The sequence below is a fragment of the Taudactylus pleione genome, unplaced genomic scaffold (genome assembly GCF_031769625.1).
Source record: "Taudactylus pleione unplaced genomic scaffold, aTauple2 ptg000214l, whole genome shotgun sequence".
Lineage (NCBI taxonomy): Eukaryota > Metazoa > Chordata > Amphibia > Anura > Myobatrachidae > Taudactylus > Taudactylus pleione.
Genome location: NW_028284616.1, coordinates 10,616,743 through 10,636,828, shown reverse-complemented (window position 1 = coordinate 10,636,828; position 20,086 = coordinate 10,616,743). Strand labels below are relative to the sequence as shown.

Below are 20,086 nucleotides of genomic sequence, written 5' to 3'. Positions count from 1 at the left end.
GCTCATTGGGACCTTCAAAGCAGCAGATATTTTTCTGTACCCTTCCCCAGAGTTGTGCATTGAGACAATCCTGTCTCGGAGGTCTACAGACAATTCCTTGGACTTCATGCTTGGTTTGTGCTCTGACATGCACTGTCAAGTGTGGGACCTTATATAGACAGGTGTATGCCTTTCAAAATCATGTCCAATCAACTGAATTTACCACAGGTGGACTCCAATTAAGCTGTAGGAACATCTCAAGGATGATCAGTGGAAACAGGATGCACCTGAGCTCAATTATGAGCTTCATGGCAAAGGCCGTACATGTGATTTTTTTAATTTTTCTTTTTTATTAAATTTGCAAACATGTAAAAAAAAAAAAACATTTTACACGTTATTATGGGGTATTGTGTGTAGCATTTTGGAGGACAAAAATGAACTTATTCCATTATGGAATAAGGCTGTAACATAACAAAATGTAGAAAGAGTTATGCATTGTGAATACTTTCCGGATGCACTGTATATAAGAGTCAATCTCCTGTCTACAGAAATATCCTGATAAAATTATATATTCAGTAATGGGGAAAGGACAAATAAGAATGGACATAAACAATGCTTCTAACCAAATGATTGCTTTTAGAACGCCAGCATATCACGCTTGTTCTCCACCTAAGCCAATAAAACTTCCTGGAGCCACACACAGCGAGGTGCTTGCTACAACCTGAGAACTCAGGGAAGGCTACACAGCTGCCCTCCAATATGCATGTCCCAAACCCAGCAGGGAAACTAACAAAAGCAAATCCCATTGAGTCCACACCTTTGTGGCAATTGCTCGCCTCTGGATTAATCTCTGCTTCCACTTTGACGGGAAGGAATGCAGTTTCATAGAAAGCATTATAGCGGTGGTCGCATTAAAAGGATTTGGAAAATGATTTGATGTACCTCTTGCAATGACTAATACGAGTTGATAGAATATGTAAACACAACTGAAACAACTGATCAGAAGAAACTAATCCAATTGCCATTTATATGACCACATAAGGATTCCAACAGTACACAGCTCACTTTTCAATTAAAATGAAGTAAAGAGCAGTCTCCAAAAACAGAGAAATGAAAAAGTAATTTTAAATGACGGAAGATCCCCAGAAAGTATGAGTTGAAATTTAATTGCAGGCCTATAGTGGACTTTTTGAAAGCTGCTGCCAAAAGCCTGCAATCAAAAAATTGGACCATCTATGAAAAACAATACACATAAAGAACAAACATATTGTAACCTACAGTAGCCAGGAATTTGTATTCACTAGCTAAACTACAAAGAAGACATAGTCAAGACTCTAAAGCTGGGTACACACTATACGATGTGGTGTAATGATACATCACGCTCGCAATGCGGTGTACTATAGCGTGATGTGTCATTACATGCTGCATGTGAAAGCACTGCGTTGCTCAATACATAGTCCCATATCCCATATGCCCTACAAAACAGCAGATGGGACGAAGCAATGAACGACTGTCGTGAATGACTGTTCCGGCGTACACACTATACAATATATCGTTCTTATCCGCGTTGGAACGATATATCGCATGTGTACCCAGATTAAGTGTTACAGTATATGTCTGCAAACTTTATAGACTTTCACAATGTTAAATCCTGAATGCTCTTTTAATGTAAAGCCTTTGCTAAGCTCAGCAATTACAGTACATATGCAAAATTAAAAAATGTATTATCTGAAACGGAACCATTAGACTATTTTAGTAGACAATATTGCATCCACCTAAAGATAATGTTTTCCAGGTCAAAAGGGTACTCTATGATACCAGTTGTTGGCACTCTGACACGCAGTACATCTTGCTGTGTGGGCAGGTATCCTGGCTTGGAAATGCGATCTACATCTGTCAGGTAGCTAGGTGCAGAAGAAAAAAAAAAAAGTGAGAAATAATGTTGCTGTTTATTTGCACATACATAGCAGAAATCACCCAAGCACTAAAACCAGTATATAGAGATCCCCATGGGACACTGCAGTAGCATTAAGTTAGACAAGTATAAAGGATATAAAAATGGCCACAATGTGTTATATATAATCCAAATGGAACTAAACTGGATCATTATCAGATATGTTGGTAATTATTTTCAGGTCACTATTTGTCTGTGTTTTACTTGTTGTGTGGGAATGTGGTGAATGATGTATCCTTTTAGAATATTTAAAGAAAAATTCAAATTTTAACAAGATCCACATGTCCGTAAATACACATAAGTGCATAGACTTTCTTCATTTAGCAACTCTTGAGGCTACATAATACTTTAGCAGTGGCTTCAGGTGCAATCATCACATATATAAAAAATGGCAACACCAACTACACACTATACATTGGAATACATTTATTCTTTCACAACTGACATTACCAGAATGAAATGTACACCGCCCACAGACACTTACTATTTGGTGGAATCTGACAGTTGGTATTCTCGCCGCCGGTCATAGCATTCCTGGATACCTGGGTCAAGCCACAGGTTTTTGATTGCAGTTATATAGGGCTGTTCAAAAGTACACACCTTTTCCACATCGACTTCTCTTACAATGAGTGCATTGGCCTGGAGAGAGAGACGTTTACAAGCAACCTCAAACACCATGCTCACAACAAAACATGTACAATATATTATACGTACTTTATAGAAAAAGACACACATGCACTTTCAAGCAATTATATATGAAAACAGAAGTCGATCAATCCCAATTTATACTAAATTGCAAGTCAAGAAGTACAGTGTTCTCCCCACGCTTTATTTGTCGGGCGGGTCGCCTGACAAAAATCCCCCACCGCCCGGCAGTTGAGCTGCACTGAGAACTAGCTGCGGTGCAGCCGGTGCATTGCACACGGGCCCGCACCCGCCGCTAGTGTCCCCAGGGCCCCACAAGTGTAGGGCAGACTGCAGCGAGTAGCGTTCTGCCCTGCACAGAACGCCTGCGGCAGCTGTGTGTTTGTCATAGCAGCGCAGCTAGCCAATGAGGGTCACACAGACTCTGATTGGCTGCTGCGGCCACAGAGGGAGCCGGCTAGAGCTCACTCATGAGCTCCCATTCCGGCTCCTCTCGCAGAGGTTGATGGGAGAGACGTCACAACATCTCTCCCATAGTGCAGAGCGGAGCGGGAGCAGCGGACAGCAGCTGGAGCGGGGATCAGGTAAGTTGTCTATTTTTTTTTTCTTTTGTGCATATGCGTTACTGTATAAAGGGGGCCGCTACTGGGGGCACTGTATAAAGGGGGCCGCTACTGGGGGCACTGTATAAAGGGGGCCGCTAATGGGGGCACTGTATAAAGGGGGCCGCTAATGGGGGCACTGTATAAAGGGGGCCGCTACTGGGGGCACTGTATAAAGGGGGCCGCTACTGGGGGCACTGTATAAAGGGGGCCGCTACTGGGGGCACTGTATAAAGGGGGCCGCTACTGGGGGCACTGTATAAAGGGGGCCGCTACTGGGGGCACTGTGTAAAGGGGGCCGCTACTGGGGGCACTGTATAAAGGGGGCCGCTACTGGGGGCACTGTATAAAGGGGGCCGCTACTGGGGGCACTGTATAAAGGGGGCCGCTACTGGGGGCACTGTATAAAGGGGGCCGCTACTGGGGGCACTGTATAAAGGGGGCCGCTACTGGGGGCACTGTATAAAGGGGGCCGCTACTGGGGGCACTGTATAAAGGGGGCCGCTACTGGGGGCACTGTATAAAGGGGGCAGCTACTGGGGGCACTGTATCATGGGGCGCTATTTAAGCCTGGGGGTACTGCATAAGGGGCCAGTCTGGGGGCACTACTTCAGCCTGGGGGCACTGCATAAGGGCAAAGCTAAAATACAGGGGGCACTGCTTAATGGGCACTTTTGACTGAGAGCCAGTGGGGGAGCAGCCAGAGACCTGTCTGGCTGGATTGGTAAGGGAGATACCCCTTTTCCCGGTGCGAATAATTGCGAAGGCCCCCACCTGGCTGGAAAAAATTCTGGGGAGAGCACTGAAGTATACCAGTATCATCCTCCCAAAGTAGAGCAGGAGATGGCGTATATGCAATTGGATATGAGGTATAGAAAACAAGAAATGAGCAATTGCATTATGAGATCAGAGTATTTGAAGGAGAGACGTGATGAGCACACACACGCTTGTACTGCAATAATAGGTGTTCCAAATCTCAGTACTCTAAACAATGCAGTCATGTTATGTGGCTTGTTTTTGTTTCCCAATCATGTTCCAAATTATATATTTACAAGTTAAAATGACTGTCAATGAATACCAATTCACACAATTATGCCAGAGAAGATACCTGATCTTACCTTGTTCTGCTCACACTTGTAGGGAATTTTCAATGTCTCCATGGCACGTATCATAGACTGCATGGCAGTGAAGATATTCTGATATACAAGTTTGGTGAAGCCCTTTTTGTCTTCTTCTGAGTATCCAGAACCATGGATAATTCTCATCTGTTTAATGAATGTGCTCTTCCCACTTTCTCCTGTACCTTGAGAACACAAACAGCAAACAATTTTCATTTTTAAAATTTGTAATAGGCATCTGGCTAAAAATAGCATGCTACGGAACGGATTAATCACCACATAAGGAATTTATTTACAAAAGGGCAAACGAAGCAACCCAGATTAATTTGCACTAATTAATAAACTTCTAGCAAATAAATACTCAAGGTATAACAAAGGTTGTGTTGTGGAGCAGAATATATGAAATGACTGGAGTACACATACCGAATGGTTCAAAATGTTAACCACTTTAGCTGGTAATGCAGCTTTAAGCAGAAATAAAGCACAGAATGACAGGGTTCAATATGCCTAGATGGGTGACTACCAAGATAAACAGGATCTGACTGGTGATCAGGCAGAGTGGCTGAATAACATCTCCACTGGGGATGGTTAAAGTGATCATAATATAACTACAGACCAATAGCATTCATCTATCAACCAAATCTGCTAATGTGCCTTATAGTAATTCAGTAAACTGCAAATCTAAAGGTGCCCACACACATACCGACTTTTCATCCAATTTGGCCGATTTCGACGAATCGTGACGACAGATCATGTAAAAAATGGCCAAATCGTGAGTTTCTACACTTGATCACGATGCCGATGCGCGTCCCCGCTCGTCGTACATCGCATCTTCCGATCTGCCATGCTTTAGGGCAGATTAGCCAATCTGGGATACAATGCACTGGCTGCAAGATAGATCTTAAGTCAGATTGGACATTTTTAACTCCAAATCGTAACCATGACTGCCTGGGGAGAGTTCAGGGGAAATCGTGTACATTGGCTGATTGGGAGCAAGTCGGTATGTGTGTGGGCACCTTCAACATCAGGCATTGTGCTAGTTTTGAGTGCATGCATACTATTAAACAAACTGTATTTTTTCTATTATGCTACTACAGGTTGAGTCTCCGATATCCAAAATGCTTGGGACCAGGGGTATTTTGGATAACGGAATATTCCGTAATTTGGAATAATTGCATACCATAATGAAATATTTTGGGAATGGGACCCCGATATACACACAGAATGCACTCATGTATTATATGCACCTCACAGCAGGTCATTTTATACAATATTTTCAATAATTTTGTGGCTCAAACAAAGTTTGTGTATATACATAAAATTCAGTTATGTTTCATATACACCCTATACACACTGCCTGAAGGTAATTTTATACAATATTTTTAATAATTTGTGCCTTAGACAAAGTTTGTGTACATTGAACCATCAAAAATCAAAGGTTTCAGTTTCTCAGTCAAGCCAAAAAAATTCCGTATTTCGGAATATTCCATATTTCGGAATATATGGATATGGGAGACTCAACCTGTATTAAAAGTTCCAGTTGATCTCTGGGAGCCTAAACATCATCTGATGAACCTGTGTGTGAGACTGAAACAGTGTTGCCTGACAGAGCTGCCTGATATCAGAAAAATGAGGCCGAAAGCTTATAGGTGGGTACACACTACAGCGACAGGCATTTGTTCCGACATCGTCACGAATGCCCATGAGCAAGGATTGCCTATACACACTAGAACGAGTTAATGAAGGGCGGAACAATCACTGTTCCGTCCTTGTTTAGAATAGCAAAGTTCGCTAGCAATATTGCTAGGTTTGATGTGCAGCACATCAAACCTAGCAGCAACTGTCGCTAGCGACCACGGGAACGCACATTCACCCGTACACACTGAGCGAGTAAAAGCTCTATTTTATATGATGCCCTTTAATGACACTAAAGTATTCTATTCCAGGATTGGTCTGTAGGAAAAGGACCCAAGCCTTTCCATAAATTTGCAAATATAGAACCTTTGCATTTTACAGTAAATCATGGAAATTGGGGTTTTGTCCAGGGATTTCATCAGCATCTGGATTTAGTGGATGAACTGAACAAAATGCTGAAATTATAAAGAGTTAAAGGGCAACTTTAAGACTAATCTCTCTATTGAAGTAAAGCATTTGAAAGAAGGGACATCAGCCCCAGATCAGAGATCTGCAACTTAAGCTGGGCACACACTACGATTTAACAAACGATCGACGGTCCCAATTTGTCTAAATCCCAGAAAACACGACAGAGCGTACTATGATCGAACGATGGCACAATAGATCATGTCGTGGGATTGTATCAATGGCCTTATTAAGAGATGTACGCAAACCCAATGGTTTATGTACAACTCAGATGTTAGATGACCTGCATATGTGCAGGATCTATAATGCATATGTACAGATGTCCTTCGGCAAGCTCGCTCGCACGCAGTGCCTGGATGCTGGAGCCTGTCAATCAGTTTGGGTCGGAGCAGGGACGCCGTCAAGCAGCGCCCCAGAAAAAGGGGGGCTTGTCAGCTCTGGTTTCTGGGCACGCTGAAGACAGTGGCTGTCATTGTACGCAACTTCACTTGCTTCAGCCACCCTGAGTAAGCTGAATGTTACTCAGATGACTGATGGTCAAGCAAAGTGATCTGATGCTGTGTCTTCGAACTCAGGGCCTGATTCAGACCCGGTCACAAGGCTGCGTTCGCACGCAGCCATCCACAGCAAAGACATTAGCACGCCCACTATGTTTTGCCGTGCGATCATGGTATGAAATTAGACGCCCACTTTCCCTTAGTAACATACATCATCTCCAGGAAGTGTATTAAACAATCAGTAACATCAGACCCATAAGCAGCACTTGTGGCTGACCATACCCTACTGCAAGCACTGCGAGTGCTGCGGTGTCTAATTCAGCCATGTCACTGTACGCTGACGAGGTGTCTTAATTACGCACGCCGCTGAAATCAGGTTCCAATTGCACAGACACGCCTGCGTTCACACCACCACACCCCCGTTACCATAGATCACCCAGTCACCACCCACAAATGGCACGTCCTGTCACTCAAGCTTGCGGAGCGTCTGTGTACAGGCTGCAAACTCTTCCAGATCGCAGTGACTGGTTCGCGTACGCACACTGCATCTTGTACGCATGCGCAGATTACAAACATCGGCAGGCTGCATGCGAACGCATCCTTGTGACTGGGTCTGAACCAGGCCCTCAGCTGTGAATCACAGAAGCCAGCAGGAGGCGTCAATTTACACAAGATGCCTTGTTCTGCAATACCATATTATTGCACAGTAGCTGTGCAATAGTGTACAACTCTGAATCATGCCCTATATGTGCGATTGCCCCATCTGACATGCAGCATAGCAGATGGGACGATGTGATGGACAGCCTGAAGCAACAAATTGGGCACACACATACATAGTTCCAGTCCGCGGTAGAACGATATATTGGATGATAGATCGTATTGTGTGCACCCAGCTTAATATATATTCCTATTCTCATTTACTAATGTTTAAAAATCAGAATTATATATATATATATATATGTATATATATATATATATATATATATAGTGTACAGGGTGTGAAGGATGGGTGGCACTGCTGGTCTTTTTCTCAAGCGAGTTTTAATATGCCAACATTTCAAGGCTTCACGCCCCTTTGTCAAGACTACATACAAACGTTGGCATATTAAAACTCGCTTGAGAAAAAGACCTGCAGTGCCGCCCGTCCTTTGCACCCTGTACTATTCAATACTGAGGAGGGCACGCAGGCTATTATACATAAGGATTACGGGAGAGCCAGACCGATTGGATATATATTCCAACGGAAAAGCCACACTCACGAGCCTCCAATATTAGCAGTTGCTGGGGTGTACCATCTCATTGAATCCTTTCTGTTTGTATTCCCGGATATATACGTAGGTGTACATGAGAGCACTCACCAGACTTCTCAAAATTTACGCCAAAAAAATTCCAAAAAGTTTTTATTTACTTCACAACCATGGTCGACATTTCGGCTCTTCACAAGTCTTTGCCAAGACAGGTGAAGTACGTTTGATCCTAATTCTTTAAATGCGAGTCTGAAAACTTTTCTTAGAATGGTGGATACTGATTGGAAAGATAGTTACAAACAAAATAAAAGGTTTGACAATGTGACTCCGGCTGAAAAGTTAGCCTTAAAAGATCTGTGCAATAAACACTTCTATTGTTATAAGGAATGATGATAAGGGGGGCGCAATAGTCCTGCAGGACTTTGCGGCCTGTGATAAAGAAATAAGGAGGCAATTGTCTGATCATTCTATTTACCAGAATTAATGCTGGGTACACATGTAAAGATTTTCTGTCCAACCATCCAACTAGTTGATTGGTTGGAATGAAAATCTGGTAAGGTATGAAAGCAAATGACAATCAGCAATTTGCTCCCAAATGCCGGAAAATGGACAAAAACTGTTGTTTGAACAAATTGTTTAGATCAAACATTTAACAAACTTGTCTGAACGTCCATTTTCATCTGTTTTCTGGCATTTAGGAGCAAATTGCTGATCATCAGTTACTCCCATACATTACCAGCTTTTCATTCCAACCAATCAACTAGTTGGATGGTTGGACAGAAAATCTTTACGTGTGTATGCAGCTTAAGACTATAACCCAATGGTAAGAGTCCAGAAAGAGGTGGATGACCTCATAAATCTTGCCTGTACTAATAATTGGATTGAGGATGAGGTTGTGGCATTTTTGAAGGTTGAATTTTTAGTTTGCCCTATGTTGTATACCCTACCCAATATCCACAAGACGCTGGTGGATCCTCCTGGGAGTCCCATATCATCGGCTAGGGGTTTGATCTTACAACCTGTGGCTCAATTCTTGGACTTTTACTTACAACCAATCGTCAAGAGTGCCACAAGTTACCTTCGGGACACTGGTCATTTACTATCTGATTTGAGAACGCTTACTGATTTATGCTGGCAACATTAGATGTCTGTTTCTTGTATACGGTGATTCCCCATATACAGGGTATTGAGGCAGTTGAAAATGCACTTTGTGAAGAACCGTATAGTGGTCCCCCAATACAGTTTATGTTGGAATTGTTGAAAAAGGAGTGTAATCATTTTCTGTATCAGGGGAAACACTATATCCAATTAGCCGGTACTGCGATGGGTTCGAATTTGGCTCCAGCCTATTAGAACATTTTATGTATCAATTTGAAAAAACACATACTGAGTAAATTTGGTGAGCAGATCTTTTATTATAAAAGATTTTTAGACAATGTCTTTTTAATCTGGCTAGGTGATGAGGAATCCTTTAACACCATGGTTTTGAGCCTAAATAGCCTCTCTAGCCCAATTCACTTTACCTCTTCCATAAGTGGCCAATCCACTAATTTCCTTGATGTTACAATATTTAAAAGCACAACTGGATTGGAATATACTCTGTTTCGGAAACCTACCGATAGAAATACCCTTTTATGGGCGAGTAGTCACCGTCCGAATCCAAAGCTACCAATCTCACAGTTCCTACGTATTTTAAGGAATAATTCTGACAGTAATTTGGCTGAAATACAAATACAAGAATGTTGTGAGAGGTTTAAGGAGCGTGGTTACAAAGACTCAGTGATCAAGAGTAGCCTAATAAAAGCCAGGAGACATTTCTCTAGTATACATCCTTCGTCTAGGAGTGAAGAGGACAGTTATAAACGATTTATTCTAAAAACACTAGGTATGATACCAACCTTAAAGAGGTTCAGAGGTCCATTAAGATAAATTGGCCTATGCTAACCACTGATCAGTCTTTTAAAATATTAAGGAGAGCACCACCACTTCTGAGTATAAGTAGAGGTCCAAAACTAAAGGATCTCCTACCACGTTCGAGTATGCACCAGAGAAGCATGTCTGATGACAACTGGTTGACCCAGAAGAACGGATGTTGCAGATGCCTAGGATGCACTACATCTAGATCTATGCTGACTGGGAGATTTTTCTGCCATCCACACAACGGAAAAAAGATCCACCTCCGGAAGATTTTGACCTGTCAGTTGGACCATGTTGTATACTTTCTTACTTGTCCATGCGGATTAATGTATGTTAGCAAGACAGTGAGAACTTTCCGTGAACGGATGAACCAACATCGTTCTTCAATCCGATTGGCAGTGTATTTCTTAAAAAATGGACATCAGATTTCCTCCCTTAGGTGCATGATAACTGACTGGATTCCACCTTTGATAAGGGGTGGTGACCGAGGACTGATCCTATTGAAATGTGAGGCCAAATGGTTACACCGTCTAGAGACAGTTGCTCCAAAAGAGATAATGAATTAAGTTAATTTAGCCATGTTCATTTAAAAATTTGAGTAATGTCTCCCATGGTGTATGGTCTACACACTTTAAAAAGGGAGTGGTTTTCCTATAAGCTAAATAAGAGTTTAACAAAAGAGTTATAAATGGTAGCCTGAACAGATTAAGTGTATATATGTCTTTTGAATGAATGTTTTAATGTTGTATATTGTGAGGAGTGTGCTTTAAGGGGACTTTATACAAAGGATCAGCATATGTATTATAGTATGGTTTAAAAATAATGGTCATCACTAAAGGTGTGAATGGTGCTCTAGTGATCAGCCTCCGTTTTATGCGTTTTACTGGCCTATGCGCTCCGTGGCGCGGACTGTTTGAATGATGCTCTTCCGGCTATGGTACTTCCGGTAGCGGAACCGCCATTGTTTAGCGACCCCTGTCTAAGGGAATGACTACTGGTGAGCTCCCTAAGGAGAGAAGGTGGGTGAGCCGACTTGTCTATATGCATATAGCTTGCCCCATAGATGTATTTATATTAGAGATGAGGTTAGGTTAAGAATCGGGACATAGTCACTATGATGTCACTTCCGGTGGCGTCCCACGTGGGAGATTCTGAGATGTAAGTCTTTGATATAAATAGCCCCTTTGATACGCACACTTTAGGGTTGTGTTTGTGACGGTTGGTGGGTTGCTTTACCTGTCTTGACAAAGGCTTGTGTAGAGTCAAAACGTTGACTATGCTTGTGAAGTAAATAAAAACTTTTTTGAATTTCTGGCGTAAATTTTGAGAAGTCTGATGAGTCACACACACGTATGTACGTACACACACACAAAATCGGATAGGTTCAAGGACAAACATAATCTTTCATGGACAAGTCCATGGAAGATTATGTTTGTCCATGAAAGAGGAAATTTTGCCTCTTTCTGAGACCTGATATTTGGAGGGAAAAATCCGAACTTGGCGTGCAAACTCAAACCTGTCCGAGCCTGCACATCCCTAATTTTATTTTTATATATATATATATATGATTTCACTTTAAAGTAGACAAACAAGAAATAAAGCAAAACATCTTAGTTACTATACTTGGAATAAATGTTCCTGTAAAAACGTACATCTTATGTGGTGTACACACTTGGTCGGCCAACCGATTTGGTAAGTATGTACCAATTGGCCAACCGCGTTGACGCCATTTTAACCATTTCCTGCGACCAGCGTATGGGTCAGTGGGTCGCCCCGTACACAACGGCAGATGTGAACAGTATATCTGCAAAATATAATCGCATCTACTGTGCTGTATCACAGTCACGATATCAGTGTGAATAACGTCGATCACCGATATATCGGGTGTACACATGAGCCGACTGGCGGGACAATATATCGCTCGTTGGCTGTAAAAACAATATATCGTCAGCATATATGAAACAAAAATAAAAGATGTGTACTTTTGTTGATCACAGTAATAATTATGCAAAGAAAAATAACAAGAATCTGTGTTATACATGTTGGACCCAGGCTTATACTTTGTTCACTTCCTGAAACCTTTGCCCACACAAGCCTATGTCAAAGTTAATGAAGATTAAATGCAGACGCTCCCGTAAGCTAAAATGCTTTATGGATGCCAAAAGACAAAAAAAAGACACCTAATTTGGACATTAGAACAGGGATTGGCAAGACATATAACTGGTGTTTGACTGTTGGCAACATATCACTATCAACTTTAATTACAGGGTGAAAGAATGTAGGAGGGCAATAGACTTTCACAGAGGTCTTTACTGTAAGACAACTGGTATGTGGCATGACAATAGAAAATGAGACCCTTTCTTTCATTAGTGTAATAATGTCAGCCAAGCCAAACAGAGTACAATCCTGCCACTCATTTTGAGTGCCATAATCTGATCTAATAAGACCACACAAATACAGTAATATACATCTGTTCATTGCATGGAGTGAGCAGCCAGATCTCTTCCAGCAGCTGAAGGGCATGTTAAATTGATTTGAAAGATGACCACACACAGCCAAACAGAGGCCATCATTGGACTGTATTTACTAACAAATCTGATTATATAATTTCATTAGGATAATTGTCAGAATGCTGATTGTTGAGGAGCCACACAATGATGCCACCAATAACTGCAACTAATAATCCACTATCTCACATTCCTGTGTTTATCTCATGTTTAAAGTGTTCCCCATGCCTTTTAGAAATGCTTTATTCAATATTAGTGATCTCACCCAACTCCACCCAAAACAACGGGGAAGACTTCATACTCTAATGTTCTGCCATCTTAGGACGCGTACACCATGTATTACTGTAGTCAAACATTGCTAATTTTTCTGCGCCCCCAAGGGAAAATTAGTAACGCTACTGGCTGCGAAGTGCCATCAACGAAACTGAATTTTCCCCAAACAGCTAGTTTGGTTGGAGTCAATTTTCTTCTCACCTAGAAACAAATATGTCCAACTGAAAGTTCTCAGTACAGTGTGGAGTTTTCTCATCACCGACATTATGCATCATCATGTTCACAAAGTGTTTTACCAGACAGTTGTGTGGTTTGTCAACTTACTCCTTACTGTAAACTTTCAGAGTCATGATTTTGAAGTAGGTGCCGAACTGGCTGACTGGAGTCCATATAACAGTCATGTGGGCTGTTCCAATTAGTACAGAAGTTTATTGAAATTAACAAAGTCTGTCATGTACCTGGTCAAACCTAAATGTCAGGAGCAGCTCCTGAAACGCGATGCATGGAATAGAATCTGCATCCATACTATGTGAGGACTAGCACACTAATAACTAGATCTTATCAATCTTCCAACACAGGTCTTGCAGCTTCATTTACTCAGTCAGCTCGGGATTTTAGAGACTGGAAACTCTTCAAATATTGCAGTGACACTGGTAAAGGTTACAACTTCTATGTGGTATGAATCCCTAAGGGGGATGGCAAGTTTACAAAAAAATAAAAGCAAAATCAGGTACAGCACTTAGTTAAAAAGCCATATGAGGAGTCAAGCACTGTTTTACTCTAATTTGCTGCATACTCCACTAACAAAACTTGAGGATATTTTATCCTAATGGGGCGATTCAATTGTTTTAGCCCCCCCCCCCCCACCCATCCGCTGGGCGTCCATACAAATAGGTGCCCGACAGAGTGACTCAATTGTTGCTCCAATTGGACACCTAAAGCTGCAGGGGGAAGACGCACACGATTAGGTTTACGCTGAGGGGGCTGTTGGTATTCTAACCCAGTAGCGATGCCAACGCTGGGATTACAAACGCCGGCATCCCATACCCAATTTAGAGAGCTTAGCCCACAATGAATTATGAAGCTGCTGCCTCTTGTAGCACTAATGATACCATAAAAGGAAGAATAAGAAAAAAAAATTGTATTTATCCATCTCCTATGGAAAGAAACAAAACACTTATTAGGGGATGGATAAATTGCTTAATTTATTTAAAAAAAATTCAGACAGAAAATAAGGAGATATGGTAAGAACTTACCCTTATTATCTCTATTTCTACGAAGTCCATAGGGTTCCACAGGATACCTTGGGGTATAGTCGATGGCGGCAGCATCGGGCACCAGAGTTAAAAACTTCCAGCCTCCCAGTATGCACTGGGGTCCCTCTCCTATACCCCCGCCCCCTAGCCAAGGCCATCAGTTTCGTAACAAGCCATAGGCCGGAGGAGACGAACAAAGTAGAAAGTCTGGAACACAGGAGAATCACATTCTCACTAGAAGGAGACGGAAAAAACGGTGACCAGATTGTTCCTGTGGAACCCTATGGACTTCGTAGAAATAGAGACAACAAGGGTAAGTTCTTACCAGATCTCTTATTTTCTACTTTAGGGTCCATAGGGTATTCACAGGATACCTTGGGGATGTCCCAAAGCAGTATCCTTTTAAGGGTAGGGATGCTCCTGTGCTGGAAGGAGACTCCGCTGTCCGAAGGAAGTCTCCCGAGAGGCGAAGATATCAAATGCATAATACCTCACAAAGGTATGGACAGAAGACCACGTGGCTGCCTTGCAAAGCTGAACAGCCGAGACACCACGGCGAACTGCCCACGAAGGACCCACAGACCGAGTATTGTGAGGTTTAAGAGGATGGTGCAGGAAGGCCCTCATCAGTGTAAGCCTCAGAAATTGCCATGTGAATCCATCCTGCCAAAGTTTGTTTAGTGGCAGGTCAACCTTTCTTATGGAAACCATAGAGGACAAACAGGGAGTCCGATTTCCTAAAGGAACTGGTACGGTCAACATAAATTCTTAGAGTATGTACCACATCCAAAGAGGCCTCACCAGCGGAGAGGTCTAGGGAATTAAAGGCCGGTACTATGATTTCCTCATTAATGTGGAAACTAGCTATCACCTTAGGTAGAAAACCAGGGCGAGTGAGAAGTCCCGCCCTGTCTCTATGAAAAATCAGAAAGGGAGGGCGACATGAGAGAGCCCCCAAATCTAACACCCTTCTGGCCGAAGCATTGGCCAGAAGAAACAGTCTCAGCTGTAAGCCATTTTAAAGCCACTGAGCCCAGCAGTTAAAATGGCGGTCCTTGGAGAGCCCTCAGGACCACAGCCAAATCCCAAGGAGCCACTGGTGAGACGAAGAGAGGCTGAATACGAAGTACACCTTGCATAAAGGTGTTGACATCAGGAAGTGTAGCAATCCTACGCTGAAACTAGACTGACAGGGCAGAAACTTGCACCTTAAGTGAAGCAAGGCGAAGACCGTGATCTAAGCCCGCCTGAAGGAAAGCCAAAACCCTGAATATCCTAAAGACCTGAGGATCAGAACCTCAAGGACGACACCATTCAAAGAAAAGTAAGCCACACCCAGTGGTAAATTCTTGCTGAAGTTGGTTTCCTAGCTCTGAGCATGGTGTTAACAAGATAGCTGGAAAAACCCCTGGACCTCAAGAGGGCTGTGTCAACAGCCACGCCGTCAAAGACAGATGACCCAGGTCCGGGTGCCAGAAAGGACCCTGAGACAACAGGTCCGGACATAGAAGCAACAGTATCGGAGTGACTACTGAGACATCTGAGAATCAGTGCCATCTGGCCCATGCTGGAGCTATCAGCAGAAGCATGTCGCATTCCTGCTTGAATGTGCGAATAACTCGAGGAAGAAGGTAAACCGGAGGGAACAGGTACGCAAACCTGAAGGTCCACCTGACCGACAGAGCGCCTACTAGAAGAGGCCCTGCGTCTCTTGTTCATGACCCATACACAGTAAGCTTGTTGTTGTGTCGGGAGGACATGAGGTCTATCTCTGGAAGGCCCCACATGTTCACCAGTTGTTGAAATACCTCCTGGTGAAGAGACCATTCCCCTGGATGCACATCTTGACAGCTGAGAAAGTCTGCTTACCAGTTGAGGACTCTTGGTATGAACACTGCTGTATGGCAGGGAGATTGGCCTCCGCCCAAGCCAGAATGCGGGACATGTCTGTCAGAGCTGCCTGATCTGACTGTACCTGTACAGACCTTCCGTGGAGGACATGTGTCACTTGTTGGAGAGCCTTGAATACTTCACGAAGTTCCAAGAGATTTATTGTAAGTGCAGATTCTGCTGGCGTCCACCTTCTCCGAAAGAAGTGTGGACCAAATCACTGCTCCCCAGCCTCGGAGACTGGTGTCCATCGTCAGAAGGACCCAGTCCGCAATCCAAAAGGGGTACCCCCTGTTCAGGTAAGCAGTCCGCAGCCACCAGGCTAGAGACAGACGTACCTCCGGGGAAAGCACAATTGTTTGTGTCTTTATCCAATTGGGCAACCTATTCCATCTGTAGAGGATCAGCTGCTGCAGAGGTCTGGAGTGGAACTGGGCATATTCCACCATGTCGAACATCGACACCATGGAGCCCAGTAACCTTATTGCTGAGTGCACAGACACTCGTCGGCTGTAAAGGCAACTGCGTATTCTTGCCTGTAATGCAGAGATCTTGTCCTCTGTCACTAAGATCCACTGGCTTTGGGAGTCCAACAGGGCTCCGAAATGGAGCATCCTCAGTGAGGCTTTCAGTTTATCAGCCAGCCGTGATTCTGCAGCACAGATATTGTTAGTTGCAGATGGCGCTGAAGGATTACTGGAGACCCTGCTAACAGGTCATCCAGATAGGACAACAGGTAGACCTCCTGTATCCGCATGTGGGCTGCCATGATCGCCACGACTTTAGCAAATACTCGAGGCACAGTGGCCAGACCAAAGGGCACCTGAAACTGGAAATGGCAGCTTAGCACCGCAAACCTGAGGAATTGCTGTTGCGCCAAGATAATAGGGATATGCAGGTAGGCATTCTGAATGTCCAAAGACACCATGAAATCCCCAGGTTTACCGCTCAACCGCGGCCTGCTGTCCCTGGGGCTTGTGGAAGCGCAGGTTAATACCTGGCTCCACTCGCAAGCCAGTCCCCCAGCCTGGGGACTGAGGACTGTGTTCGCCGGCGGGTTCCCTCCGCGGGACCAGCCGCTTACCTTGTCCTCTTGGATCCGGCCACAGTCCGGGTGATCCGGGGTAACCGCTAGCCATGACCCCAGATCCCCACCAGCATCCCTGGATCGGTACCGGCGTTCTGGTACCAGCGGGGTGAAGGAGCGACAGCATGGACAGTCTGTACAGATGTCTGTCCATGCTGTACTGCTCTAGATGTGCAGCCACAGCTGCCTTGGAAAGATCTTCAGGGGCCCTTACAGCCCCCCTCTGCTACAGGTGCTCCAACTCATGGGCGGGCACCAACGAAAACTGATGGCCTTGGCTAGGGGGCGGGGTATAGGAGAGGGACCCCAGTGCATCCTGGAAGGCTGAAAGTTTTAACTCTGTGGTGCCCGATGCTGCCGTCGCCTATACCCCAAGGTATCCTGTGGTTACCCTATGGACCCTAACGTAGAAAAGAGTATTTTATTTCTTTATAAATAGCTTGAAAAACACCATGATTACATTGGGCAAAGCGAAGAAAGGCTCTGTACCTATATGTAGCATAAAGGTGTACAGATGAAGGAAGCTGGGAGGCAGGGATTACTGTTTAAAGCTGCAGAAGCATCAGGATTTTTGGATCGATTCTATCAAAACATCATGCCTTGAGAATCGATCCAAAATCACAATGTATTTTGAGATGAACATCAATCTTTCCTAATTATCAGAGATCGATGCCCATTCCTAGGTTAAACTCATTGAAATGAATAGCACGCCACGGGATTGTTAATTCCTTTTCCCTCACATCAATAGAGTTCTACCTAATCTGTATTAATGTGCGATCAAAGTAGGGAATCCCGTTGCTGTCAGCCAATCACTATCCATACTCATGACGGACATGAAGCAAAGTAGTGCCCTTGGGATTCATTTTATTATTCTGTGGCAGGCAGCACTGGTGTGCAGACAAATCACTTTGTGCAACATTTGCAGATTAAAAATAATCATGTATATATCACTAAAGCAAAAATTGGCAATCATTTTATATTAAATACTATCTTATGACACCATGGAGGCAATTCAATTTCCTTATCGGGAACCTTAACTAATGGACGCCTGATGGAGCAATTCAATTGTTTCAATTGTTTGTGGTCAGATTAGTAAGCCAGACAAGTCCTGGGAGCCATGTGGTCAATGCACTGAAAGCTGCATGTAACATTTAGTAATAATTTTATTTATATAGCGCTCTTTCTCCAATAGGACTCAACGCGCATGATACAGAGGTTTACATTTTCAAGACAATAGATAAAACTATGACCAAACTAAGGAGGTTTGGATTTGCATGAAAAGCAGAGGACACTATGGAGATTATTCTTCCTACCCATAAAGGATCCATGTAAGGCCGCCATGTTAAACGCGCTACATAGGATCACACTGGGCAGAATAGGTAATGCCTGGAATCAATGTCATATAATGGAAGAAATTGAAGTACTAGACGAAATCCTTCCAAGTTCATCATAACATGTATTTTTCATTCTACACAGAGTACCAGATGAGGCAGCCATGTTAAGCACACTACATTCGTTGCATGGAAAGAAGACATGCAAGGATAAAATAAAGAGAGCTAGCAAGATAGCCCATGCATCAATACCTCAATGGATTGTTCAGCCTTGCCTTGGAAAGTACCAGTTGAGGCAGCCATCTAGGCCTAGGGTACACTACATAGGTTACCATGGGTAAGACAAGCAACTCACAGAAGTGCAAATTGCAATTGGAAATTATTTCTATTGATGTCAACGGATGAATATCTGCAACAGCTCCCAAGAAGGTTCTGCTGGTTCTTAGACTACAATGTACACTCCTATAAGAGGGCTAGTCAGAAAGCACCTTTGGAACCTATATAGAAGGTGATTTATTGCAAACTAACGGTGGAGGCCTAAACCACCACCAACACACAACCTGAAACGATGAAAGATGCAGTGGGTGGCAATCGGCTCAGCAATGAAGCTAGCATGGTTTTGAATATAGGAAATATGGGGGCATTGCAAACCTGGAACATGGGGTGGGTGCGATAAATAAATATAACAAGAAGCACATTGTGTGAAAGAAACATACTGTACTTTACGCTCATCTCCCTCAGGCTCTGTGAGTAAAAGTTGTACAGAAAAAGGGACACTTCTACAGAACAATCACTGCAAGATAAAACAGCCGAAGCCAGAACATTATTTCAGTCATGAGTTTTACCAGGTCATGCTTTAAAAGGTAACCAGATTAAGAAAGCCAATTATGCAGTATTTGATAAAATGGCCATCCACAGCCCATCAGAAAAGCATTTATGTTGCAAAAGTCCAGTCTATGGGCCAGATTCATTACAGATCGCTATTGCGATCTCAGCTCCGTAATCGCACGGTCTGCTGCGAAAATATGCGAATGAATGCTATCGCAATGCCGTCGCACTGCCAGCATAGAGACACCCACTGCCTCCCACTACCGCTATCTCACATCCGTAATGCCTCGCAATCCTGCATACACATTGGAAACATCGAGTACCATCGACCCCTCACGCACAATTACAGCAGCCCTTACCCTACTTAGAATTTGCTAACCTCGTTGCACGCAGTAAGTACTCAAGTTGCGATCCGTAATGTATCAGGCCCTACATAAAGAAATATTGAATAGCATCTATGGCTCAAAAGGGGCAATTGAATTGTTTTATCGTGCCCGATCTCCCGTCTAAAGTGATGGAACATCAGGGGGAGATATTAAATTGTTTTTGGGCTCCCATGTCTTTTCATGCATGTCGCGCCCAAATAGACCGGGTTTAGCTTTGTAAAACGGCTAAACTGATCTAAAGTCCTGGTTAGCGTACCAAAACCACGGTTTGGCAGCCAAAAACCTGCATTTTTTTACCCATTTCTGCTTGCATCTCCACCGCACTCGCGTCCATTCAGAGCAAAAATTGAATTGCTCCATCGGGCGTCCTTAGTAACAGCCGCGGGAGCAAACAATTGAATCATCCCCAATGAGTGCACTGGCAGGAAAATGGAATATGGCTCCCCATAATTTCCCCAGCCCAGACATA

The 20,086-nt window shown here is 43.5% G+C and overlaps 1 protein-coding gene across 2 annotated transcripts in view; it reads right to left on the bottom strand.

Moving 5' to 3' along the window:
• The window catches only part of LOC148517594 (guanine nucleotide-binding protein subunit alpha-11), a 58,137-nt gene that overhangs the window by 11,749 nt on the left and 26,302 nt on the right, over nt 1–20,086 (bottom strand). The window contains exons 2-4 of one of the 2 annotated variants that reach the window (XM_088478452.1): nt 4,299–4,483; nt 2,418–2,572; nt 1,755–1,883 (exon numbers count right to left, since the gene is read on the bottom strand). In XM_088478452.1, the coding sequence (XP_088334578.1) occupies nt 1,755–1,883; nt 2,418–2,572; nt 4,299–4,483 (469 nt within the window). The remainder of the gene's footprint in view (nt 1–1,754; nt 1,884–2,417; nt 2,573–4,298; nt 4,484–20,086) is intronic. The other variant, XM_088478453.1, reaches the window with a different exon arrangement.